General features: G+C 48.8%; 1 protein-coding gene across 1 annotated transcript in view; it reads left to right on the top strand.

Moving 5' to 3' along the window:
• The first annotated feature begins 1,257 nt into the window (after positions 1-1,257).
• The window catches only part of LOC137437896 (prestin), a 52,229-nt gene continuing 29,724 nt past the window's right edge, over positions 1,258-23,762 (top strand). The window contains exons 1-4 of the mRNA XM_068132608.2: positions 1,258-1,416; positions 8,862-9,001; positions 12,559-12,669; positions 23,379-23,557. Coding sequence (XP_067988709.2) covers positions 1,334-1,416; positions 8,862-9,001; positions 12,559-12,669; positions 23,379-23,557 — 513 coding nt within the window. The 5' untranslated portion in view covers positions 1,258-1,333. The remainder of the gene's footprint in view (positions 1,417-8,861; positions 9,002-12,558; positions 12,670-23,378; positions 23,558-23,762) is intronic.

Consider the following 23,762-nt stretch of genomic DNA (forward strand, 5'->3'; position numbering starts at 1 on the left):
TTCGTGCCCGACGCTACCAGTCCCTGGTCCGCCGCTCGCCAGCGCTCGGACCTCCAGGAGGCCGCCCGACGATTTGCCCCCGTGCCGACGTCCCGCCATGGTGGCCCCCAGTCCTACATCCCCCCGGCGCTTCGCACAGCGGAGTACGTCTTTGTGCATCATGACGCGCACCGGGGGCCACTCCGGCCGCCGTACGACGGGCCCTTCCGGGTCCTGCGACGGGGCGACAAGTCTTTCATCGTCGACTTCGGCGGCCGGCCGGACCGGATTTCTGTGGACCGCCTCAAACCGGCGCACATGGACGTCGACCGACCACCACGGTTGGCCCTTCCTCCGCGGCGAGGCCGCCCCCCGTCCACAGTTCCCCCCGCTCGACCACCCACCACCACGTCGGACCCCTCCCCACGACCCTCCAGGGGTCGCTTCGGCCGGGTCATCCGGACCCCCCTTAAATTGACCCTGCCGGTGCAGGTCGATTCTGGAGGGGCGTGTGTAGCGGTTACCGCTGGATGCACATAATCGCCTTGCACCGGCCAGAACACGGCCAGACGCGCCTCTCCCAGGCATGCCCGGACTCACTGTTCCCGGGCACGCCCGAACCTCCCGGGCACGCCCGGTCTCGTCTTTCCCGGGCATACCCGCTCTCGCCTTTCCAGGGCTCGCCCAGAGCGTCCGGGCATGCCCGCTATCGCCTTTTCAGGGCTCGCCCAGAGCGTCCGGGCATGCCCGCTATCGCCTTTCCAGGGCTCGCCCAGAGCGTCCGGGCATGCCCGCTATCGCCTTTCCAGGGCTCGCCCAGAGCGCCCGGGCACGCCCAGCCTCGACTTGCCAGGCCGCAGCCAAACACGCCCGGGCAGGTCCAGACTCGCCTTTCCAAGGCTTGCCCTTGACACCCGGGCATGCCCGGTATAGCTTTTGCCGGGCAAACTTCCCGACATAAATGTGTATATATATTGCTGCCCGATAAACGGGCTTGTCAGAATACCTGAGCTGTTTTGTTTCAATAAAGCAACTCGGACGAATTCCGTCTTTGGTCGCGTCAATTCTTTCGACTCGCGTTGGAGCGCAGTTCCTTCAACGTCACAATTATCATGAAAACATTCTGCATGGGTGTCACTCCTACCCTGAAAGTTTAGTCTCAATTGGACATGTGGTTGCTGAGAAAAACGATGTTTAGCCCGTATGGACGGACGGACGGACAACCCGAAAACATAATGCCTCCGGACGCCTTAGGTGGCGGTAAAGATTTAGAAGATTTAATGATTTGTTGGTGATTATTGAACTTGTGGTTTTGTCCTTCTTTCCGAGTGTTGTATCTGGAACTATTGTTAGCATGTATGAAGATGGTCTTGCTGTTCCGCGTGGACCCACTCTTCTTGTAACCCAGGACAAGAGCGGATCTCCACAAAGGCTACGGTGGGTGATTTTTACAGCAAAAACTCTTATGACATTGTTACTAAATTAATGCCTCTCTCCCCCCCCTTAACACCCAAGCAATTTTACGTTTTGTAGTTACAAAATCGAGGCTCATGGAAGAGCAAGGTGATTGAGTATATGAAGGCATCTCGTGCTGACAGTGGGACAACAGGGGCAGAAGAAGATGTTTGGTCGGATGAAGCATGTTTTGAGGTGGAAGAGACGTGAGAATGTACCGATTCATGAAGGTGGTTCCGAAAGCATGAAAAAATGGTCATAAAAGAGTGGAGTTAAGCAGTGAGCCTGGATTTTGGGAGTTTCACAAGATAGGGGTTAATCATACCCTAAAGGGACTCTGGAGGGTTGGAGGGATGAAAGCTCTCCAGCCCAGCTCTCTCTGGGCTCTGTCCCCCAAATATTCCTACAGGTCGCACAAGATCTGCCAGCGACCCTTTTATGGTTAAACTGCCAAAATCAAGACTCTCTGCTCACCTTCACTCCTTCATTCCTCTTTTCTCCCACCTCTGGAACAAACTCCCTCACTCTCTTCAATCCCACTGCACCCTCCAGGTCTTTAAAACAGCTTTTCACCACCATCTCTTATCTTCCCCCATCCAAAACCTTGATCTTTTCTACCCCCGCTAATTTCACCCCAAATCCACTTTTTTGAAATACCAACTTCTTTCCTGGAAGTCCTTGGTGTCCTTGTTTTTCATACTTCTCCCACCCCCCCCCCCCCCTTCCCACGCCTCCTCCCCCCAAGCCCTCTCCCTCCCACACATTCCCGATGTCCCTCACAAATGTCGTGTTTATGTGCTTCCCCTTCTCTCCCCATCTTGTCTACCGCTCCCCTTTTTATATACTTTGTTTGTTTGTCTCTTTGATTTGTTTGTGTGATAAATGTTAGGTCTTTCACGAGCCTCGATTCTGTATACAAAAAAAAAAAAAAAAAAAAGGGAAAGGATCAAGACCAAAAGAGAGGTGGTATGTTTTCAGGATCAGCCTCTTTATACAAAGGTTTGTGACATATTTGTTTGTGACATATCTGGTGGCCTTCTTCTACTCCAAGGTATTTGTATGATGTTTCTATTTCAAGTTGTATCTAGGTAGCTGAAAACATGGGTATAGACACCAGAATTAAGTCTCCACAAGTCTCAGATCCCGAGGCATAGGCAAAGTAGTTTGAATGGCGGCCATTTTGAATTTCTGCAAACTAGGCACTGTTCCACAACTTCGATTTTCCTATACTTTTAATATGTTGTTTTGTGAGCTATTCCAAATTAAATGCAGGTAAAACGGATTCTGTTGCAATTTGTTTTGGGTTGACCCCTTTTTTTCATATTTTGATTGGACTATAGGCCGGATCTGGATTCGCACCTCAACCAAAATCTAATCGGCTGTTCTTGTCACCTATAGGTGCAATTAAAGCTAATCAATTGCCTAACACAAGTGTTCTCAAAACACTGGACCTAGTATAATTAATTTTGTCATGTTGTTTTATATGTACTCTGTGTCCCTGACTGTTTTTTCTTGTTACACCACCAAGGTTTTTCATTTAAATAGCTGAAACTGAAATCACACTTTGTCATATTTTATCCTGATTATGTGTTAGTTTTCTCTGCCTATGTCTACCTTGGGTTTGAACATCATTATCAGTCTCAGACTTTCCTATTATTAAAGCAATGTCCAATACCTTGCCTGTGATTTGACACAAAACCCAAGGCTTTTCACTTCATACCCACTTTGTCCTGGAATGTTTTCATTCCATCGGAATGAAAAACATTCCTCCTGCGTTCGTTTTTACAGTCTCTGTGCTCAGCTTGTCTCAAACCAATCTGTCTGAATGCTAATGGACAAACAGCTAACACACACACTCGACCGTGTCTTCAATTTAATATAAACAAGTCAGGAGACGACGATGGTTCAAGAGCAAGCGGTATTCAATGACAAAGGACGGACTATAACCGAAACAGGCCCGGACTGGGGGGTCGGGGGCCCACGTGACAGGTGTCGGCCCCCGACATGCGGTGTACATGCCTATTTACAAAGGGCCCCAATGCGCTGCCTGCGCAGGCCTTTAAGAGCCAGCTGTACGTAATTGTGTGTGGTGCTGGCCTGGAAATGTCAAAACGAAGGTTACTGACCTTGAAATGAGATAGAAAATAATGTATAATCAGTTATGAGGTTAGTTAGCTTCGTTCTAGTTAGCTTATGAGTTAGTTCTAGTTAGTTAGTTAGTTATGAGGTTAGTTAGTTAGCTTATGAGGTACACAATACCGAAAATTCGGTTAGATTCCGACAACTTTGAAAATTTGACCTTTGTGACCTTCAAAGATCAAAGGTCGAAGATTCTGAAATTTGTTGGAAAACTTGTATTTCATGATGTATGTGATAATATAAGATCATGAACGACATTTCACCCTATCAGGAAGCGAACGATGTAATAAAACCATCAAAAATCGACTTTTCTAAATTTCGTGACCTTGTGACCTTGACCTTGGGGCGAAAATGAAAAATCGAGCTCCGTGGGGCTAGACACATGACATTGGCCTAACCAAATATCGAAACCCCTGTCAGATTCCACCAACTCCCTCGGAGAAGATGTAGCTTGAAATCGATTACCCCCTAAAAAGACATCTTTTTCGGGCGTGGCTCCGCCCACAATGGGTGCAATACGCCCACTCTAGGCAGGACACAACTAGATCATGATATCAACCTCCCACCCAAGTTTCATCAAGATCGGATGATATCATCGGGTAGTTATGCTGCAGACAGACAGACAGACAGACAGACGCACACCCATGACGAATACTGTATAGTGGTCACTTGATAACTCGTGAACCAATACACAGACAAGATATAAGAGCTCTATATTTCAACCGACATTATCATTTAACATTCGCAAATCATAGAACAATGTCCCCTGCGAGGTCTAACTCAGCCGTACCAATCAATGTACCCAGATGTGGGGATGGTGTACACGCTCACCCCCAGGGCACAATTAGGCTGTGAACCCCCATCCACCTTCGGTGGCGACTGAATACACAATCCCCAGATGTTCCAAACGACACCAGACTGGCACGGCCTCAGCTGTTCAGATCATAAATGCAAACATTTGATTAAACAAAATTTCCCATTTCCCGGCCAATGAAATGCAACTCGCAAAATAAAAGCATTAGTGAGGTCAGCCACTGATGTTGGGCGATTAGGCCTGGCTCACAGTCGGCATTCCAATTCATCCCAAAGGTGTTTGATGGGGTTGAGGTCAGAGCTCTGTGCAGGAGAGTCAAGTTCTTCCACACCGATCTCGACAAACCATTTCTATATGGACCTTGCTTTGTGCATGGGGGCATTGCAATGCTGAAACAGGAAAGGGCCTTCCCCCAAACTGTTGCCACAAAGTTGGAAGCACACAATCGTCTAGAATGTCATTGTATGCTGTAGCGTTTAGATTTCCCTTCACTGGAAATAAGGGGACTAGCCCGAACCATGAAAAACAGCCCCAGACCATTATTCCTTCTCCACCAAACTTTGCAGTTGGCACTCTGCATTCGGGCAGGTAGTGTTCTCCTGGCATCCGCCAAACCCAGATTCGTCCGTCGGACTGCCAGATGGTGAAGCGTGATTCGTCACTTCAGAAAACGTGTTTCCACTGCTCCAGCGTCCAATGGCGGTGAGCTTTACACCACTCCAGCTGACACTTGGCATTGTGCATGGTGATCTTAGGCTTGTGCGCGGCTGCTCAGCTTTGGAAACCTATTTCATGAAGCTCCCGACGAACAGTTGTCGTGCTGACGTTGCTTCCCGAGGCAGTTTGGAACTCGGTAGTGAGTGTTGCAACTGAGGACAGACGATTTTTACATGCACTGCGCTTCAGCACTCTGCAGTCCCGTTCTGTGAGCTTGTGTGGCCTACCACTTCGCGGCTGAGCTGTTGTTGCTCTGAGACGTTTCCACTTCACAATAACAACACTTGCAGTTGATCGGGGCAGCTCTAGCAGGGCAGAAATTTGACGAACTGACTTGTTGGTAAGGTGGCATCTTATGACGGTGCCATGTTGAAAGTCATTGAATTCTTCAGTACGGCCCATTTTACTGCCAATGTTTGTCTATGGAGATTGCATGGCTGTGTGCTTGATTATACAGACTTGGCATTTAATATGGAATATGTTTTTTTTCTTGACTTGGGTTTACTTTCTGAACTCGGTATATTAATCTGGTGAGTTTCTTTTACGCTTCAGTGATTTCTTTGTTAAAAGAACCATGTCACTGATTGTCTGTCGCAGCAAGAAGTCAATAACAGGATTATATCACAGGTGGCGTGACAAAATGTACGGACAGGTACATTTGACGATTGGCTTCACAATCGGGTATATAAGGGTTGTTGCGTTCTGTATTCGTGGAAAACAACTGCTGCACGTCTCCAAAAGTTATTGCCGCTTCCCCTGGAGATGGTCCGTCAACTCGACAATGCTGTTTGTCATTTAGTGGTGGCTTTACGAAATTCCGGCATGAAACAGCGTGCTATTGCTCGGCAGTATGGCATCAGTCAAGGTCAGGTGTCAAAGATCCTGAAACGAAATGCTCAGAGGGGTGTCCCTACTCCAATACCGAGGCCAGGACGTCTCCGCAGAACCACAAGGAGGGATGATCGCCAGCTGCACCGGTTAGTCCGCAATGGCCGTACCAAGTCAGCTAATCGGCTTGGGGCTGAGTGGCAGCAACTGACAAATGTGCCTGTATCCAGAAGGCTATTCAACCAACGACTGGTTCAAGCAGGCTATCGTGCCAGGCGTCCCCTGAGAAAGCCACGCCTGACCAGACAACACCGCCAGCGCCGATTGCAGTGGGCCAGAGAGCACCGTCAATGGCAGCCAGGACACTGGAATCACGTGATCTTCAGTGACGAGTCTAGATTTCTGGTCTATCGTCAAGATGGCCACGTCCGAGTGCGCAGACAAGTGCATGAAGCCTACAACAAAGATTGTATAGTGCCAAGAGTCCAAGCTGGAGGTGGTGGGGTGACCGTTTGGGCTGCTTTTCATGCAGGGGGCAAAACTAACCTGGTTGTTCTGAATGGAAACCTGAACCAGTTCAAGTACAGGGCCATTCTGGAAGAAACATTGCCTCCATTTGCTCGTGCAACCTTTCGAGGAAACTTTGTCTTCCAAGATGACAATGCACAGCCTCATCGTGCTCGCATGATCCAACACTTTCGTGCTGACCGTGGTGTAGAGCATATGGAGTGGCCTGCCATATCCCCGGATATGAATCCGATAGAGAACTTGTGGGCAGAACTAACGCGTCAAATCGACCACTTGGACCAGCAGCCGACCTCTGTGCGTGAATTGCAGCAGGCTATTGTCACTGCATGGCAAGCGATTCCTGTCCAAACCTTGGCAAATCTCGTGAACAGCATGCCTCAACGTGTACGTGCTCTCCTGAATGCTCGTGGGGGTTACACGAAGTACTGAACTGTAATTTTACTGTCCGTAATCCCAGTCGTAATTTAACTTTTGTTGTTTGTTAAAAAAAAAATTGGCTAATGTGCAAAATAAAGAGATACTTCTGGAAAACGTACAGAAGTTTAACGCAGTACTGTCCATGAATTGAGTTCGATATCAGTTTTCATCACTTTCAAGGATCAATTTATTTGTTTCGAAATGTCAAATGTGGTTTTTGTTTCTTTTAAAGGTCACATTAACAAAATATAGAATAATTTCAACATAATTCCAATGAACTTTTGGTTCTAAGACATCTTGAAAAGTAAGTTCACCCCCAGAAAAAAAATATTCCATATTAAATGCCAAGTCTGTATATTCAGACACAGTACCTTGAGGAGGTATTCACACCCCTTGGCTTTTTCACATTTTGTTGTGTTACAGACTAAATTTAAAATGGGTTAAATTCAGATTTTTTTTTGGCACTGATCTCCATAGAATACCCCATAATATCAAAGTCGCATTTTCTTTTTAGAAATTTTTACCAAATAATTAAAAATGAAATACAGAAATATCTAATTTACATAAGTATTCAATCCCTGAGCCAATACTTTGTAGAAGTGCCTTTGCCAGAGATTACAGCGTTGAGTCTTCTTGGGTATGTCCGTATCAGCTTTGAGGGTTTTTGGGTATGTCTGTATCATCTTTGCACATCTGGATTTGGGGAGATTCTCCCATTCTTCCTTGCAGATTTGCTAAAGCTCTGTCAAGTTGGATAGGGAGTGTCCGTGAACAGTGATCTTGAAGTCTTTCCACAGATTCTCAATGGGGTTAAAGTCTGGGCTTTGGCTGGGCCACTCAAGGACTTTCACGTTCTTGGTCCGAAGTCAATTACACAGTGTTGCTTTGGCTGTATGCTTGGGGTCATTGTCCTGTTGGAACGTAAATCTTCGCGGCAGTCTGAGATCTTTTGCACTCTGAAGCTGGTTCTCCTCAAATATTTGCCTGTATTTGGCTCCATTCATTGTTACCTCTATCCTCACAAGTCTCCCAGTCCCTGCTCCTGAAAAGCATCCCCATAGCATGATGCATCCACTACCATGCTTCACGGTAAAGATGGTGTTCGATGGTTGATGAGCTGTGCTCGGTTTCCACCAGACGTAGAGCTTTGCATTTAGGACAAAGAGTTCAATTTTTGTGTCATTAGACCACAGAATATTTTGCTCATGCTCTGAGTCTTTCTCATGCCCTTTTGCAAACTCCATTGTGGTCATTGGGTTCTTTGGTCAAGTCCTTCTTGTCCAGTTGCTCAGTTTGGTCGGACAACCAGCTCTAGGAAGAGTCTGGGTAGTTCCATATTATTCCCATTTCCTAATGATGGAGCTCACTGTGCTCTTGGGAACTTTCAACAGTATAAATTGTTTTATACCCTTCCCCATATCTATGCCTCCTCACAATTCTATATCGGAGTTTTATGAACAGTTCCTTGGACTTTGTGGTAGAGTTTCTGCTCTGACATGCACTGTCAACTGTAGGACCTTATACAGAAAGGTTTGTTTCTTTCTAAATAATGTCCAATCAATTGAATTGGCCATAGGTGGACTCCAATCAAGTTGTACAGACATCTCAAGGATGATTAAAGGAAATTGGATGCACCTGAGCTCAATTTGGAGTGTCATAGTGAAGGGGTTGAATACTTATTGACCCAATACATTTCAGGTTTTCATTTTTAATTATTTTGTAAAGATAAAAAAAAAAATTCGACTTTGACATTATGCGGTATTATGTGTAGATCAGTGACAAAATCTCAATTTAATCCATTTTAAATTGAAGCTATAACACAACAAAATGTGAAAAAGTCAAGGAGTGTGAATACTTTCTGAAGGCACTGCGTATATGTGTTTATATTAAGTGTATGTGTCACGAGTGCTGTGGGCAAACTGTGTATTTGAAAATGGCAAACTGTGTATTTGAATGATTCATGTACATGCATTGCTGCCTGTAGGACCTGTGGAAGAGCATGTTGGCGTGCCATAACCGGATGTGTTCCAGCCCTTCACTGGTTACCACGATATAGACCTCGATCCAGTCTCGCACGAGATCTAGCAGCTGGATTGAGCGTTGGAGTTTTGCTTGTCCCACAGGGTGAGAGCTTTGCTTTGTCCTTTTGGGAACTTGAAGGGCAGATTTGAAACAGCAACAACACAACAACAACAACTTTCAAAGCACCAATAAATAAACAAGAAGACGTCATGCAGAGCACGATACTTGCAAAATCCCCCTCCTCCCCCCCCTCCCCCTACCAAAAAAGGATGCCATTGATACAGCAAATTGTCCATTTCATCAAGATTAAAATTGACGATCTTGATCAAAGCTCGGGTCAATAGGATGAAAAGTGATGATTTTTCAGATGAAAATTGATGATGTTGGAAGTTTGACCTGGATAGAGTTGACCTTTGACCTTTTGACCTCAAAAATAGTTGGCTTCCCAATTCAGTGAGGCAATACACAAATGCTGTTCTATTTTCAAGTCAATCGGATGAAAATTGATGGGTTTTCAGATGAAAATTGATGATTTTGGAAGTTTGACCTACAGTTGACCTTTGACCTTTTGACCTCAAAAAAAGTATCTTTCCCAATTTAGTGATTCTTTGCAAATGCTGTTAAATTTCCAAGTCAATCGGTTGAGAATTGACGGCTTTTTAGATGAAAATTGATGATTTTCTAAATTTGACCTTGAGTTGAGCTTTTGACCTCAAAATTAGTTCATTTCCCAATTTAATGACTCAATATACAAATGTTATTCAATTTTCAAGTCAATTGGATTTAAAATGGCGATTTTAGAAATTTGACCTCCAGGTGACCTTTGACCGTTGACCTCAAAATCAATAGGCTTCTCAATTGGGACGACCTTTTCAACTTGGTGAAGTTTCAGGACGATTCGTTTAGAATTGTGACCTGTAGGCCGGTGACAAACAGACAAACAAACAAGAAGACGTCATGCGGAGCACGATACTTGCAAAATCCGCCTCCCCCCCCCCCCCCCTCCCAAAGAAAAAAAATTCCATTGATACAGCAAATTGTCCATTTCATCAAGATTAAAATTGACAATCTTGATCAAAGCTCGGGTCAATAGGAAGAAAAGTGACGATTTTTCAGATGAAAAATGATGATTTTGGAAGGTTGACCTTGAGTTGACCTTTGACCTCAAAAATAGTTGGTTTCCCTATTTAGTGACTCAATGTGCAAATGCTGTTCAATTTTCAAGTCAATCGGATGAAAATTGACGGTTTTTCAGATGAAAAGTGATGATTTTGGAAGTTTGACCTTGAGTTAACCTTCGACCTTTTGACCTTAAAAATAGTATGTTTCCCAATTTAATGACTCAATGTGCAAATGCTGTTCAATTTTCAAGGCAATCGGATGAAAATCGACGATTTTTCAGATGTAAAATTATGATTTTGGAAGGTTGACCTTCAGTTGACCTTTGACCTTTTGACCTCAAAAATAGTTAGTTTCCCTATTTAGTGACTCAATGTGCAAATGCTGTTCAATTTTCAAGTCAATTGGATGAAAATTGAGGCCGTAACACCTAACGGCTCAAAATCCTTTTAAATGTTGACTTGGTCGTTTTTCCAATGAAGGAAACATTAACAATGTTGATAAAAGTTTATTTTGTGATTAATTGTGATTGGAGTTATGCTGTTTGGAATGAAAAAAGAGATATCGAGTTCAAGTGAATGACGACATGCCGTAATGGTTTCTACTTTCCAAAAGTGAACTTCGCGGATCGCCATATGCAGATTCGCCACGGACCCACGATCGATATTTCTATACGTGAACGTACCCATTTGCTTGCGAACGGGTACGTTTTTCATGGAAGTCCACGAACTTTCTGTCCATGTCTGATGTGCGACTGAAGGTGCTACAGGAATGTGGAATTTCTTGGTTTCATGCTTTAGCATTTGCCGCATCTGCATTGCCTGTTTGCTTCTGGCCTCCCACCCGTGCGTAGCATGGGTATCTCACTAGTTTTAGAAATTCAGGCTATGTTGACCTTTTGGCCTATGTTTACCTAAAATATAATTTGTGGTTGCATTCAGTGACCAGATACGCAAATGCTCTTCAAATTTCCAGTCAATCAGATGAAAATCGAGGATTTTAGAAATTCGGCCTATGTTGACCTTTTGGCCTATGTTGACCTCAAAAATACTTGGTGGTTGAATTCAGTGACCTGATATGCAAGTTCTCTTCAAATTTCAAGTCGATCGGATGAAAATTGAGGATTTTAGAAATTTGGCCTATGTTGACCTTTTGGCCTATGTTGACTTCAAAAATACTTGGTGGTTGAATTCAGTGACCAGATATGCAAGTCCTCTTCAAATTTCAAGTCAATTGGATGAAAATTGAGGATTTTAGAAATGTGGCCTATGTTGACCTTTTGGCCTATTTTGACCTAAAAATACTTGGTGGTTGAATTCAGTGACCAGATATGCAAGTTCTCTTCAAATTTCAAGATAATCGGATGAAAATTGAGGATTTTAGAAATTTGGCCTATGTTGACCTTTTGGCCTATGTTGACTTCAAAAGTACTTGGTGGTTGAATTCAGTGACCAGATATGCAAGTCCTCTTCAAATTTCAAGATAATCGGATGAAAATTGAGGATTTTAGAAATTTGGCCAAAGTTGGCCAATAATAGGCTTCTCAATTGGGACGACCTACCTATACAGCTTGGTGAAGTTTCGTGACGATCGGTTTAGAATTGTGACCTGTAGGCCGGTGACAAACAGAGAAACAGACGGACAGAACCACAAACGCAACCGACCAATATACTTGAAAAATCTTCGATTTTGCAAGTAATAAATCCATAAGATTCACTGCAAAAAGAAATTTATTGTTCCCTTTAAGGAGGCCTTCTCTATATAAGGGTCGAGCTCATGGAAGAGCTGAACGACAAATGTCAACAGGTTCACAAATTACCAAAGGGAATGGGGGTTCCGGGGTATGGGCTGGACATCCACGAGTAGGAAAGGAGGAGTTCATGGATGTAGATGGTTGAGCACACGAGGTCGTGATCGGAAGCGCATTTGAAAGACTGAAGTGAGGATGACGACGCAATGGAGATCTGGAGAATAAAGGGATGAATGAATGTACTTTGGGAGGATGAGGAAATGAGGGTTTCTTAAGGATCGAATGAGTGTGACCTGAAGTGGCTCGTGGGGAACAGAGGTAGGTGAGGGCAGAAGGAGCATGGCGTGATGTGAACTAGTATAAAATAGATAGCTAACCGACTTGGTGCCGGTGTGATCAGCCATCATACTTATGCAGTTACTGTTGATGGAATTAATGTGTGGTCCTATTTACTTCAGCCACTTTTTTGAAATACCAACTTCTGTCCTGGAAGTCCTTGGTGTCCTTGTGTTTTATACTTCTCCCTCCACCCCCCCCCCCTTCCCACGCCTCCTCCCCCCAAGCCCTCTCCCTTCCACACATCTCCCTGCTCTCAAATATTGTGTTTGTGTGCTTCCCCTTCTCTCCCCATCTTCTTTTCCGCTCCCTCTTTTTATATATTTTGTTTGTCTGGTTGATTTGTTTGTGAAGTAAATGTTAGCTCTTTCACGAGCCTCGATTCAGTATACAACAACAAAAAAAGCTAAAGGAACTCACACACTGTGGAAACTGCCCTCACTCCACACCACAGGAATGGCGTACGCGCTCCTCGCTGCCTTGCCCCCCGTGTACGGACTGTACTCGGCTTTCTACCCAGCCCTGGTGTATTTCTTCTTTGGGACATCAAGGCACATCTCTGTGGGTGAGGGGCACATACACGCACTCACCTCTTGCCGCCTCTAGTCTAGTTTCCCTCTCCTCACTGTCTCTCCTAACTCTCCTTCCTATCTTCGTCTCCCCATACGTACTGTCCTCATGTTCTTTCCTCGCACTATCAACTTGTCTCCCTCGTCCGCTTCCTATCCATCGACGTATTCATCGTATCATCTTCCTTATCCTCCTCATATCCCTCTCAGCCTTTCCTCATGTTCCTCACTCCCCTCACACGTTCAGCAGTAGTACGTTTCGTTGTGTGATGGACTTGATTAAATGTCTATCTGTGTAACTAACACGTGTTCCTCATGGCTAGAATCATAAATAGTCAGGTGGCTTAGCAAATTTACCATTAGAGATGATAAAGGTATCAAATTTAGTATTAAGCTTCCTTTGGGGCTAATAATCAATTTTATCCTTGGAGCCATCCTGGTTTTGTTATTTTTGGGTATTTACATAATACGTAATACACTGAATTCCAAGATGGCCAACATCAATGATAACATATCACGCATCTCAGTTTATAGGAGCCATAAGAGGGCCGCATATTTTTCTAAATGGGGTTTTTGGGGGTCACCGAGTCTGCCTTTGGACATACAAATACTACTGATACACAAATAATATCTACTACTGCATCTATCCTTTTTACCACCCATTTTTATCACACTGTTTATTGGTACACCCTGTTTATTAGTACATCAAATGTCAACAGTTGTTATTGTCACGCGGACCCTTCGGTTAAGACCAGGACCTGAGATGGACCAGAACGGATTTACTTGAGGCGACGACCAAACACGGATTCGGCTATAAAACGCGGGAGGAAGAAGGGAAGTGGAAGCTGCGGCAAAAGCGCTTATCTTCAGCGAACCGATGGCAGCTGCAGGGAAATTAATCAACTCACGAACGACAAATCAGAAGGTACAAAAATAAAGATTTATTCACGGAACCCGAAACAATGAAACGTGACGGTAATCAAATAAAGGGTCTCAATTGGGATCGCACACACCTCACTTCTGAAATGAGACACAGGAAGGAATTACCAAAATAAAAACGTTCGTTATGTAATTGTGAATGTGGTGCGTCCTTATCTGTCCTGTCGTCTTGCGTCTCCAAGCTCCGCTGCACACCACGAGGCCCCTCGCTCCAGCACCACAGCACCGCAAAGGCCCGAGCCAACGCCCACTCCAGGCTCCTCGTCGACCGCCCACGAGGTCCGTGCACCACTCCAAGCTCCAGAAGCGCCGACCGCACACGAGGCCCCAAAGCACCAAAAGCACCGCTCCAAGCACCACGCAGATGGCGAGCCAACGACCACCAGGACCTCTCAATACCAAGAAGAAAAGCGCAGAGAGCACAAGACAGCCAGGGAGGGACGTGCGCAAGAGGCAGCGAAGAACCCAAAAGCTAGAACTCGAGCAAGAGAGTTGGACGTGCAAGAGGGCCAGAGGGACGTGCTGCGCAAGAGAGAACTGCTGGATGTGCAAGAGGGCCAGAGGGACGTGCTGCGCAAGAGAGAACTGGATGTGCAAGAGGGCCAGAGGGACGTGCTGCGCAAGAGAGAACCAGTGGTCAAAGAGGGCCAGAGGGATGTGGTGCGCAAGAGAGAACTGGATGTCCAAGAGGGCAAATGTCGTTCGGCGTGCCCTGATATAACCTCCCCGGCGACGTCAGCCTTGGCACGCCACCAACCAGTGCCTTCCACCGAACCTTCCAGCTTCGCGCCTCCCGCACTCGTTGGCTGGAGGTTCGCGCCTACCGCGCTGACCAATCACAAGCCTGTAGCGTGCTGATAGCTCGTGTCACTCTATGTTCCTAGGCCTGCCGGAGGTGTAGCTGGCTGCGGCCCATGCGGCGGTGCCCCGAACTGGCCTCTTGCCTGTTCTCTTCCGAAGTCCTTGTCAGGGAAGGGAATTATTTGATGTTGTACTACAGGAACTGTCTAAGTGTCTACAGGTGTATGCATTGCCACAAGGGACAAAGGTTTGATTACCAGGTGTGACACACAGGGGTTTATTCTTAATCCCTACACTATCTAACACCTGAACATATGTTCACAAGCATTCATCTTAACCCGACAAACCGGACTAAACACACAGAACTTATTACAAGTAGATTCCCTATCGTGACAGTCGAAGCATGTTACCTATTCAGATCTACCTGGCTCTAGATATTCCTTTACCCTACCGACATAACATTATTTTTCTCTCAGTATTGCAATCCAAAACACATTTGATGTCCTCAGTGTCTCTGTGATGTTCTCAGTGTTTGGGTTGGCTGTATGAATTCCATTTTCATTTGCAAAGTGGTGAGCAGTCAAGACTGGCTTTGTCGCACCTGGTCATGGAGCAGTCTCTTTTGCAGTAGCCTTTGATCAGCACCACGCATGTTCTGGAGACCTCTAATTGTCATCCAAAATGGAACCCATGACCCTGACACCTCAGCCCCGGCAAATTCCTGTGGAGAAGGAACCACTTCTTGTGTCTGTGTACTGTTGAGATAGAGCATTCTTTGTGGATGGCATTCTGTCCATGGATAGATTCTTCAGGCAGAAGAGTTCCTTTCTTGTGTCATTGACAGAGTTCAAATGACTGGTTTTGTCATACAGAATGACAGTCCACCTCTGAAGCTTCGGGAAATCATTAGTCTACATTCAGGATCTCAAAGGGGTGACAAGCCAGATACATGAATATCTCTGTGCCCTCTTCATAGGCATGCCAGAGGTGGAAGAAGGAAGTATATTGCAAACAAAGCTGGAGGGTCTTCTATGGTGGGTTGCAGTGAGGTGTGATAGCCACCCATTCTTTAGCATCTTCACTGATTCCTCCTCCTTTATAAGTGGCGAAGTATGCTTGACCGACTTATTTTCTTCATTTCTGGCCTCATCTAAACATCTCTGGATGTGGTCGTCCTAGATAAAGCTGGAACTGAGATATAGCTGTCCAGGAGGCAGGTGTTCTGCTCTCACCAGGCTCATTCCTGGTTGGAAACTGAAAAAGGCTGATTCCAGTTCTGTGGAAGCAGGTCAGATAAGTGTTTGAGCTGGCATTGGGATCTAGGTTGTCTCGGATGCCAATAGTGAATGAGCCTTTCCGGAGACGAGCAGGGGATGGCCTCTTTTTTCAAAGAAGTAGTGACCTTCTTGACCTAGTCACTCAAAGAAGTGTTGACCCAGTCTTCAAGCTCCATAACCCTGTCATATGAAATGCTAACACCCAGATGGTATAATTGCTGGATGAGTTTCTTTCTTCTGTGCAGTCCATGGATATTGAGGTCAATGTAGATGAGGAGATGTGGCTGACACTCCAGAGTGTGCCTTGTTTTCACATCAGAATTGGATGCTCTTCTCTTTGTGTACAGATGTGTTTTTGTACAGACTCTTTGTGTACAGACTCGTAGAGGATCACCAGTCAATGATGAGGCCAGCTTAATAGGATGCATGTCTGTCTTGGTTTTTCAAGCTGTTGCCATTAAAGATCAGGGAGATGAGAGACTTGAGGCTTTAGGGCAGTGAGTTTTCCTGACATTTTGGTGGGAAGCAGCCAGTGAATTTGAAGCCTTCATTGCTAACGATGTATTTTCTGATTGTCATATCAGCTTTGGCCAAGATAACAGCGTCTTCCGAGAAATCTCGTTCCTTGAGTTTCCTTTAATATGTTTCACACTCCTCCTTTGAAAATGAGAACAGTGTTTCTCCCATCATATCGTTTTTGCACCTCCGGGAAGCGTTCCAACAAATGATCCTTCAGCCTGGTCCTGTTAACTAGTTTATTGATACCGATGTCTTAAAGAGGATTTACATAGAGGAAGTGGAATTCAGACGGCTTGAGGAGGAGAGTTACTGAGTCTACAGCTTTCTCAATGCAGCTCGTCAGCTCTACAAACACTCGAGACAATTCACTTTCTCATTTGTGTTTTCTAGTTCCTGGTTCGACTTTCTGATTTCACTCCATTAGCAATTTCTCAGCTTGACCTGGCCTTTAAGATGATGCATTGCTTCCATTGCAATGAGATCCCCTCCACCAATTCTCATAAGAAGCAGGCTATCCTGTAGCTCTGTGATCACAACCTGCAGATTGGTGTTAGCAACCGATGTTGACACCTGATGGAGATCACCTACCTCGTTTGTTTTCTCACAGAAGAAACACTTTTGAATGTTCAGTTCCAAGTGCTTGCTTTGCTGGGCCTTTTCTCTTCAGACGCATCTGTGTTGTTTTCCCTTCTTCTTTACGTTCAATAGTTTAGAATTGATAAATTTAAAATTGCTAGGCATCTGTCTTATCGCAACTTGTTTCAAGACTCTGCAATGGACATTTCAATGGCTCAAACGTACCTTGCTGGCAAATGATGCAGTGAGTCCAGGCTAGCTCCATGTTGTGCCATCAAAAGCTGGAAATATAAATACATAGTACATACATGTATATTTGAATATTGTACATAAATAGCCATTTTGGATTGAAGTTGCATGCAATATTACATGTAGCTGTTATCACCCCGCGCACGTTTAGCGAAAAGCTGGGTTAAGCAATTGGTTCACTTATGTCTGTCCGTCCATCCACAAATGTCAGTTTATGATTGAGTAACAACTTGAAATCAATTCATTGTTATAATTTGAACCCAAATCAGAACATTAATCAGAAAAAATAGTTGTTTAGCAGTACTTTGACTCTGAAATTGTCCTGATCGCACATGCGCAGAGAGGAGTGAGATTATTGTTTTACTCTGTCTGCTTTTTTTGGCAGTCAAACAAAATTGAAAATCATTCCAAACATGAAACCTGCTGTTCTTAAGGACGACATAAAGGACACAAATAATTAAAAGGCACTAATAACTAATGTAATGTGGTGTTGTGCACAGACGACTCGATTGCCAGAGAGGTAGGCCACAACGCGTTGGTACAAACAAAGAGTCTTTATTAAGAGCTCGCACTTCAGCACCGCGCGGGCTCGAGCTTAGAGCCCGCATATATGTCCCGAGGCCACGCCTTGCCCCCGGGCGTGGCCGATTGGTCGAAAGGCGGGGCATGCGGTTTCGTTCCCCACCTGGACGCTCGCGCCACCCACTGGCGCGCGGAATTATTGTCCCTTGTGCCCGCCACACGCACCCCCCCAGAATTCCCGTGCACCTGAGGGGTGAGTTTGCGGGGAAGCCGGATGACCCGGCTGAAATGCCCCCTGGCGATGCGTGCAGGGATGGGGGGTAGCGGGACGGCGGGGCTGGGGGGCGCCGGGGGTCCGACCGCCGGGGGGCGGCCTCGACGCGGAGGCAGAGCTGCTTGCGGGGGGTGGTCCGGATCGAGGTGGGCTGGCTTGAGGCGGTCCACGGAGATGCGATCCGGGGCACCGCCGATGTCGACGTTGAAATATTTGCCCCCGGTCTCCAGCACGCGGAAGGGCCCGTCGTACAGGGGCCGTAGCGGTGCCGGGTGGGCGTCGTGCCAGACGAAGACGTACTCCGCCGTGCGAAGCTCCGGGGCGACGTGGGAAGATGGGCAACCATGATATGCCATCGGCACAGGGGCGAACCACCGGGCGGTCTCCTGAAGGGCGGAGCGCTGTTGTGCCGCGGACCAAGGAGCCGTGGAGTCGGGGATAAATTCGCCCGGTACCCGCAGTGGTTGCCCGAAGACCAGCTACGCCGAGGACGCGTGCAGGTCGTCCTTGGGCGCCGTCCTGAGGTCCAGCGGGACCCAGGGGAGCCTGTCGGCCCAGCTGCCATCGCGGAGGCTGGCCTGGAGCGCGGCCTTCATCAAGCGATGAAAGCGCTCGCACAGGCCATTGGCCTGGGGGTGGTAGGCCATGGTGTGGTGTAGTTTTACGACGAGCCCTTGCGCCACCGCGGCCCAGAGCTCCGAGGTGAACTGGGGGCCGCGGTCGGACGAGATGTCCTAGGGGGCACAGAACCGGGCAACCCAAGTGGTGATGAAGGCTTGCACCACATCAGCCGCAGACGTCGCCGCCAATGGGACGGCCTCCGGCCACCGTGTGGTGCGGTCCACCATGGTGAAGAGGTGGGTGAACCCCTGCGAGGGGGGCAGAGGTCCCACCAAGTCGACGTGCACGTGGTCGAACTGATGCTCGGGCACCGCAAACGGGGCCAACGGGGCCCGGGTGTGGCGGTGGACCTTTGCGCGCTGGCACGCGAGGCACGTCCTGGCCCAGTCACGGACGTCCTACCTGAGGCCATGCCAGACGAACTTCGCCACGACGAGCTTCTGGGAGGCCTTCGTGCCCGGGTGGGACAGGCCGTGGATGGCGTCGAACACTGGGCGCTGCCAGCCAGCGGGCACGATGGGGCGAGGCCGGCCGAGGGAGACGTCGCACAGGAGGGCCGCGCCCGCGGCGTCGAACGGCACCTCGGAGACGCGGAGGCCTGTGACGGCGGTCCGCAAGGCCTGGACGCCGGGGTCGGCGGTCTGGTCCTCTGACATCCGGGCATAGTCGATCCCGAGGTGGACCGCGTGCGTGACGGACTGGGAAAGGCAATCCGCCACCGGGTTGTCTTTACCCGCCACGTGACGGATGTCCGTCGTATACTCGGACACGGCAGAGAGGTGACGCTGCTGCCGTGCCTACAATGGCTCGGCGACCTTATCCATCGCGAACACAAGGGGCTTGTGGTCGACGAAAGCCGTAAACGGGCGGCCCTCCAGCAGATGGCGGAAGTGTCGGACCGCCAGGTGGAGCCCGAGCAGCTCGCGGTCGGAGGTGCTGTAGCGGCGTTCATGCGGGCGAAGCTGCCGGCTAAAAAATGCCAGCGGTTGCCAAGCACCACGCACCCACTGCTCATGCACCGTGCCCACCGCGTAGTCCGACGCGTCGATGGTGAGGGCGATCGGCGCATCGGGCGCCGGGTGCGCCAGCATGGTGGCGTTGGCCAGGGCCAGCTTTGCGCCCGCAAACGCCGCGGCCATCGGCTCAGACCAGGCGATGTCACCTTTGCCCGGCTTGCCCCGGAGGGCCTCGTGCAGGCGGCGGAGGAGCTGGGCAACGTGGGGCATGAAGCGGTGGTAAAAAATTACCATGCCCAGGAACTCCTGGAGCCCCTTGATTGTGCGGGGTTGCGGGAAATCCCTGACCACCTCCACCTTGGCCGGTAAAGGGACGGCCCCATGCCTGGTGATGCGGTGCCCCAAGAAGTCGATGGTGGCGACGCCGAAACGGCACTTTGCGGGGTTGATGATTAGGCCATGCTGGCCCAGGCGTTCGAAAAGCGTGCGGAGGTGGAGCAGGTGCTCCTCCCGGGACGCGCTCGCGACTAGGATGTCGTCCAGGTAGACATAGTGGAAAGGTAAGTCGCACAAGATGCTGTCCATAAGCCGTTGGAACGCCTGGGCCGCATTCTTCAACCCGACAGGCATTCGCAGGAACTCGAAGAGGCCGAAAGGGGTGATGACGGCCGTCTTCGGGACATCGCCCGGTTGTACGGGGACCTGGTGGTAGCCCCGGATGAGGTCCACCTTGGAAAACACGGTCGTGTTTGCCAACCGGGCGGAAAAGTCCTGCATATGCGGGACCGGGTAGCGGTCGTGGATGGTGGCATCATTGAGCCGGCGGTAGTCACCGCACAGCCGCCATCCTCTGCCGGGCTTCGGCACAATGTGCAGCAGAGAGGCCCAAGCGCTGTTTGAGCGCCGCACAATACCCAGCCGTTCCAGCATGGCGAACTCCGCCTTCGCCACGGTGAGCTTCATGGGTTCGAGTCAGCGTGCCCGGGCATAGACTGGCGGCCCGACCGTGGGTATATGGTGCTCCACCCCGTGTTTAACGGCCACCGCTGAGAAGGTGGGCCGCGTGAGGGCCGGGAAACTGGCTAGGAGGCGGGTAAAGTCGTCCGCTGCCGGAAGCGTGCAAACTAAACTCACCGGGACGGAACCCTTCAGCAAGCCGCTCGGTGAGCCGCTCAGTGAGCCGCTCAATGAGCCGCTCAGCGAACAAGCGAGCGAGCTGAAGGTTTCGGCCTGGACGAGACGTCTGCGCTTAACGTCGACCAACAGCCCATGCGCACATAGGAAGTCCGCGCCCAGCAGGGCCATTGGCACGCTGGCGGTCACGAACGACCATTGAAAGCACTGCCCTCCGAACCGCAGTGAGAGGCAACGCTTCCCGAATGTGCGGATGGGTGTACCGTTGGCGGCAAGCAAAGCGGGGCCCCGGCCCGTGGCTTGCTTGTTGGACCTGGAGGCAGGGAGGACGCTTACCTGTGCTCCTGTGTAGCAAAGAAACGGCGCCCGGACAAGGTGTCCATGATGAACAGGAGGCTGCCGGAATGGCCGACGCTCATGGCCGCAAGTGAGCGCCGGTCGTTTCCCGACCTGTCAAAAGAACACGGCGGGCGGCACGTTTTAGCCTTGCGGCCGAACCTGGCATGGTAGTAGCACCAGGTTTGCGGTGGTGGCCCCCGCGGCGGCCGTGTCAGCGGCGGTGGTGGTGGCGGCGGCGGTAGTGGGCGGGGCGTAGCAGCGGCCATGAGGGGAGCAGGGGGCGCTGGACCCTCCGCACCGGGAGCCACTACGGCAGCACCGTACACTGACCGCGTGTCGCAGGCTGCGAAATACTTGTCGGCCTCTCCAGCCAGGGCGCGGGGTTTCGTTAGTTTGGCACCGGCCAGCACGAGGCGCACCTGTGCAGGTAGCTGGCGTCAGAAAAGTGCTCGGAATAAGAAATCCGGGTGCTGGTCTCCAAGCAGGGACAGCATGAAATCCATCCGGACGGATGGTCGTGTGTCGCCAAGGGCGGGAAGGTCCAGGAGGCGGTCGGCACGTTCGACCTCTGTGAGCCCGAACGTGGCGAGGAGGAGACGTTTGAGTGCCTCGTACTTGTGGTCGCCCGGCGGGCGCCGAGGGATGGACACGACTCGGGCGGCAGTGCCGGGCCCAAGGGCGGCTACCACGTGGTAGTACCGGGTCTCGTCCGCCGTGATGCCTCGGAGCTGAAATTGAGCTTCGGCCTGCACAAACCAAACGTAGGCTTGCGCTTCCCAAAACTCGGGGAGTTTGACGGCGACGGCGTTGGTAGCCATGGAACGTTCGGGGGTCAGCAACGGCTGAACCAATCGGGGTCACCAGTGTGGTGCTGTGCACACACGACTCGATTGCCAGAGAGGTAGGCCACAACGCGTTGGTACAAACAAAGAGTCTTTATTAAGAGCTCGCACTTCAGCACTGGGCGGGCTCGAGCTTAAAGCCCGCATATATGTCCCGAGGCCACGCCTTGCCCCCGGGCGTGGTCGATCGGTCGAAAGGTGGGGCATGCATTTTCATTCCCCGCCTGGACGCTCGCGCCACCCACTGGTGCACGGAATTATTGTCCCTTGTGCCCGCCACAGTAACATGTTAGATCGCGTGATGTAGCAGCGACTGCGTCAATGGCGGTTAACTTCCAGAATATATTTTTATATGACCTTTATAATCCTTGTATTTCAGTTTAATTTGCCATGTGCTTGAACACAGTAGAACACAAATCGCCCTCTTACCACTTACAAATGGTCTTTCAGCAAAGGGTAGGTGGTCTTTCTGTCTTCTACCGACTCCTCTCCGGCCTTGCACCCCCAGCTCTCTCTGTGCTCTGTCCCCCAAATATTCCTACAGGTCGCACAAGATCTGCCAGCAACCCTCTGATGGTTAAACTGCCGAAATCTCGGCTCTCCGTTCACCTTCACTCTTTCATTCCTCTTTTCTCCCGCCTCTGGAACAAACTCCCTCACTCCCTTCAATCCCACTCCTCCCTCCAGGTCTTTAAAACAGCTGTTCACCACCATCTCTTATCTTCCCCCATCCAAAACCTTGATCTTTTCTACCCCCGCTAATTCACCCCAGATCCACCTTGTTTGAAATTCCAACTTCTTTCCTGGAAGTCCTGGCAGTGTCCATATGTTTTATACCTCTCCCACTGCCCCCTTCCCACGCCCCCCCCCCCCCCCCAAAGCCCTCGCCCTCTCTCAGATCTCTCGATGTCTCCATGTCTCTCGGTCCCTGCTCTCAAATGTTGTGTTTGTGTCCTTCCCCCTCTCTCCCCATCTTGTCTACCGCTCCCTATGTTATATGTTTTATGTGTCGGTTTGTCTTTCTGTGTGATTAATGTTCGCTCTTTCACGAGCCTCGATCTTGTATACAAAAAAAAAAAAAAAAAAAAAAAAAAAAAAAAATAACCTCCAGTTTTGCAGAACTTGGGCATGTTAAATAAGGTGGTGTATAAGACTGCATCAACGGAACTAAACTTCCGGAATTTTTTTGTATACGACCTTTAAAATAATTTTATTTCAATTGAATTATTTACTTAAGCACTGTGCGGGGTAAGATGTTCCATGAACTCTCGAGTTAGATTTTTATTTTATGCAATTACTTTTTATTATGCACGAGGCAAGCGTGATGAGTGAATTTTATGTCAGAAGAGCGGCAAGGATCCCAACATTATGGGATGACTTTTTAAACTCTGTTTGTTTGCAACAAAATTTAGATTGCACAGAAGAGACTTGAGGTTGGTGGGGGGGGTTAGCGTCCGCTCGGAGTCCGAGAGGTCAGTGGTTAGCCAGCTGAATAAAACTACCGCTCATGTTTGTTAATGCAGGGAGAGGGGAACTAGGCTTCAATGTCGCAGAACTGTCTATATATGTGGAGAAGACGTTATGTCTGGTGCTCATTACGCTCACCCGTCACCTGCAAAGTCCACGTTTAAAAAATATTCCTCCTTGACCTGACAGGCCCATTTGCGGTGCTAAGCATGATGACCGGCGAGGTCCTGGAGAGGGAGGTGCCAGATGATCTCTTCCCGGTGATCTCCAATAGGACTAATGGCTCTATGGAGCTGGACGTGGAGTCTCGAGATGCTGCGAGGGTCAAGTTGGCCACCTCACTGGCCTGTCTCACCGGTCTCATTCAGGTGGGTTGGGGAAGTCAGGTGAGGATCAGCCTACAGAAGAAAGCAAATGTTATTTCCTCATTTGAACAGCAATTTCCTTATTTTGTACCACCCCTGGCACAACTACCTCCGGTTGTAGTACCTAGCACACCTACCTCCAGTTATATAATACCAAGCACAACTACCTCCAGTTATATATTACCAAGCACAGCTACCTCCAGTAATA

Source organism: Myxine glutinosa, chromosome 12, assembly GCF_964187855.1.
Source record: "Myxine glutinosa chromosome 12, kmMyxGlut1.1, whole genome shotgun sequence".
Taxonomy (NCBI): Eukaryota; Metazoa; Chordata; class Myxini; order Myxiniformes; family Myxinidae; genus Myxine; species Myxine glutinosa.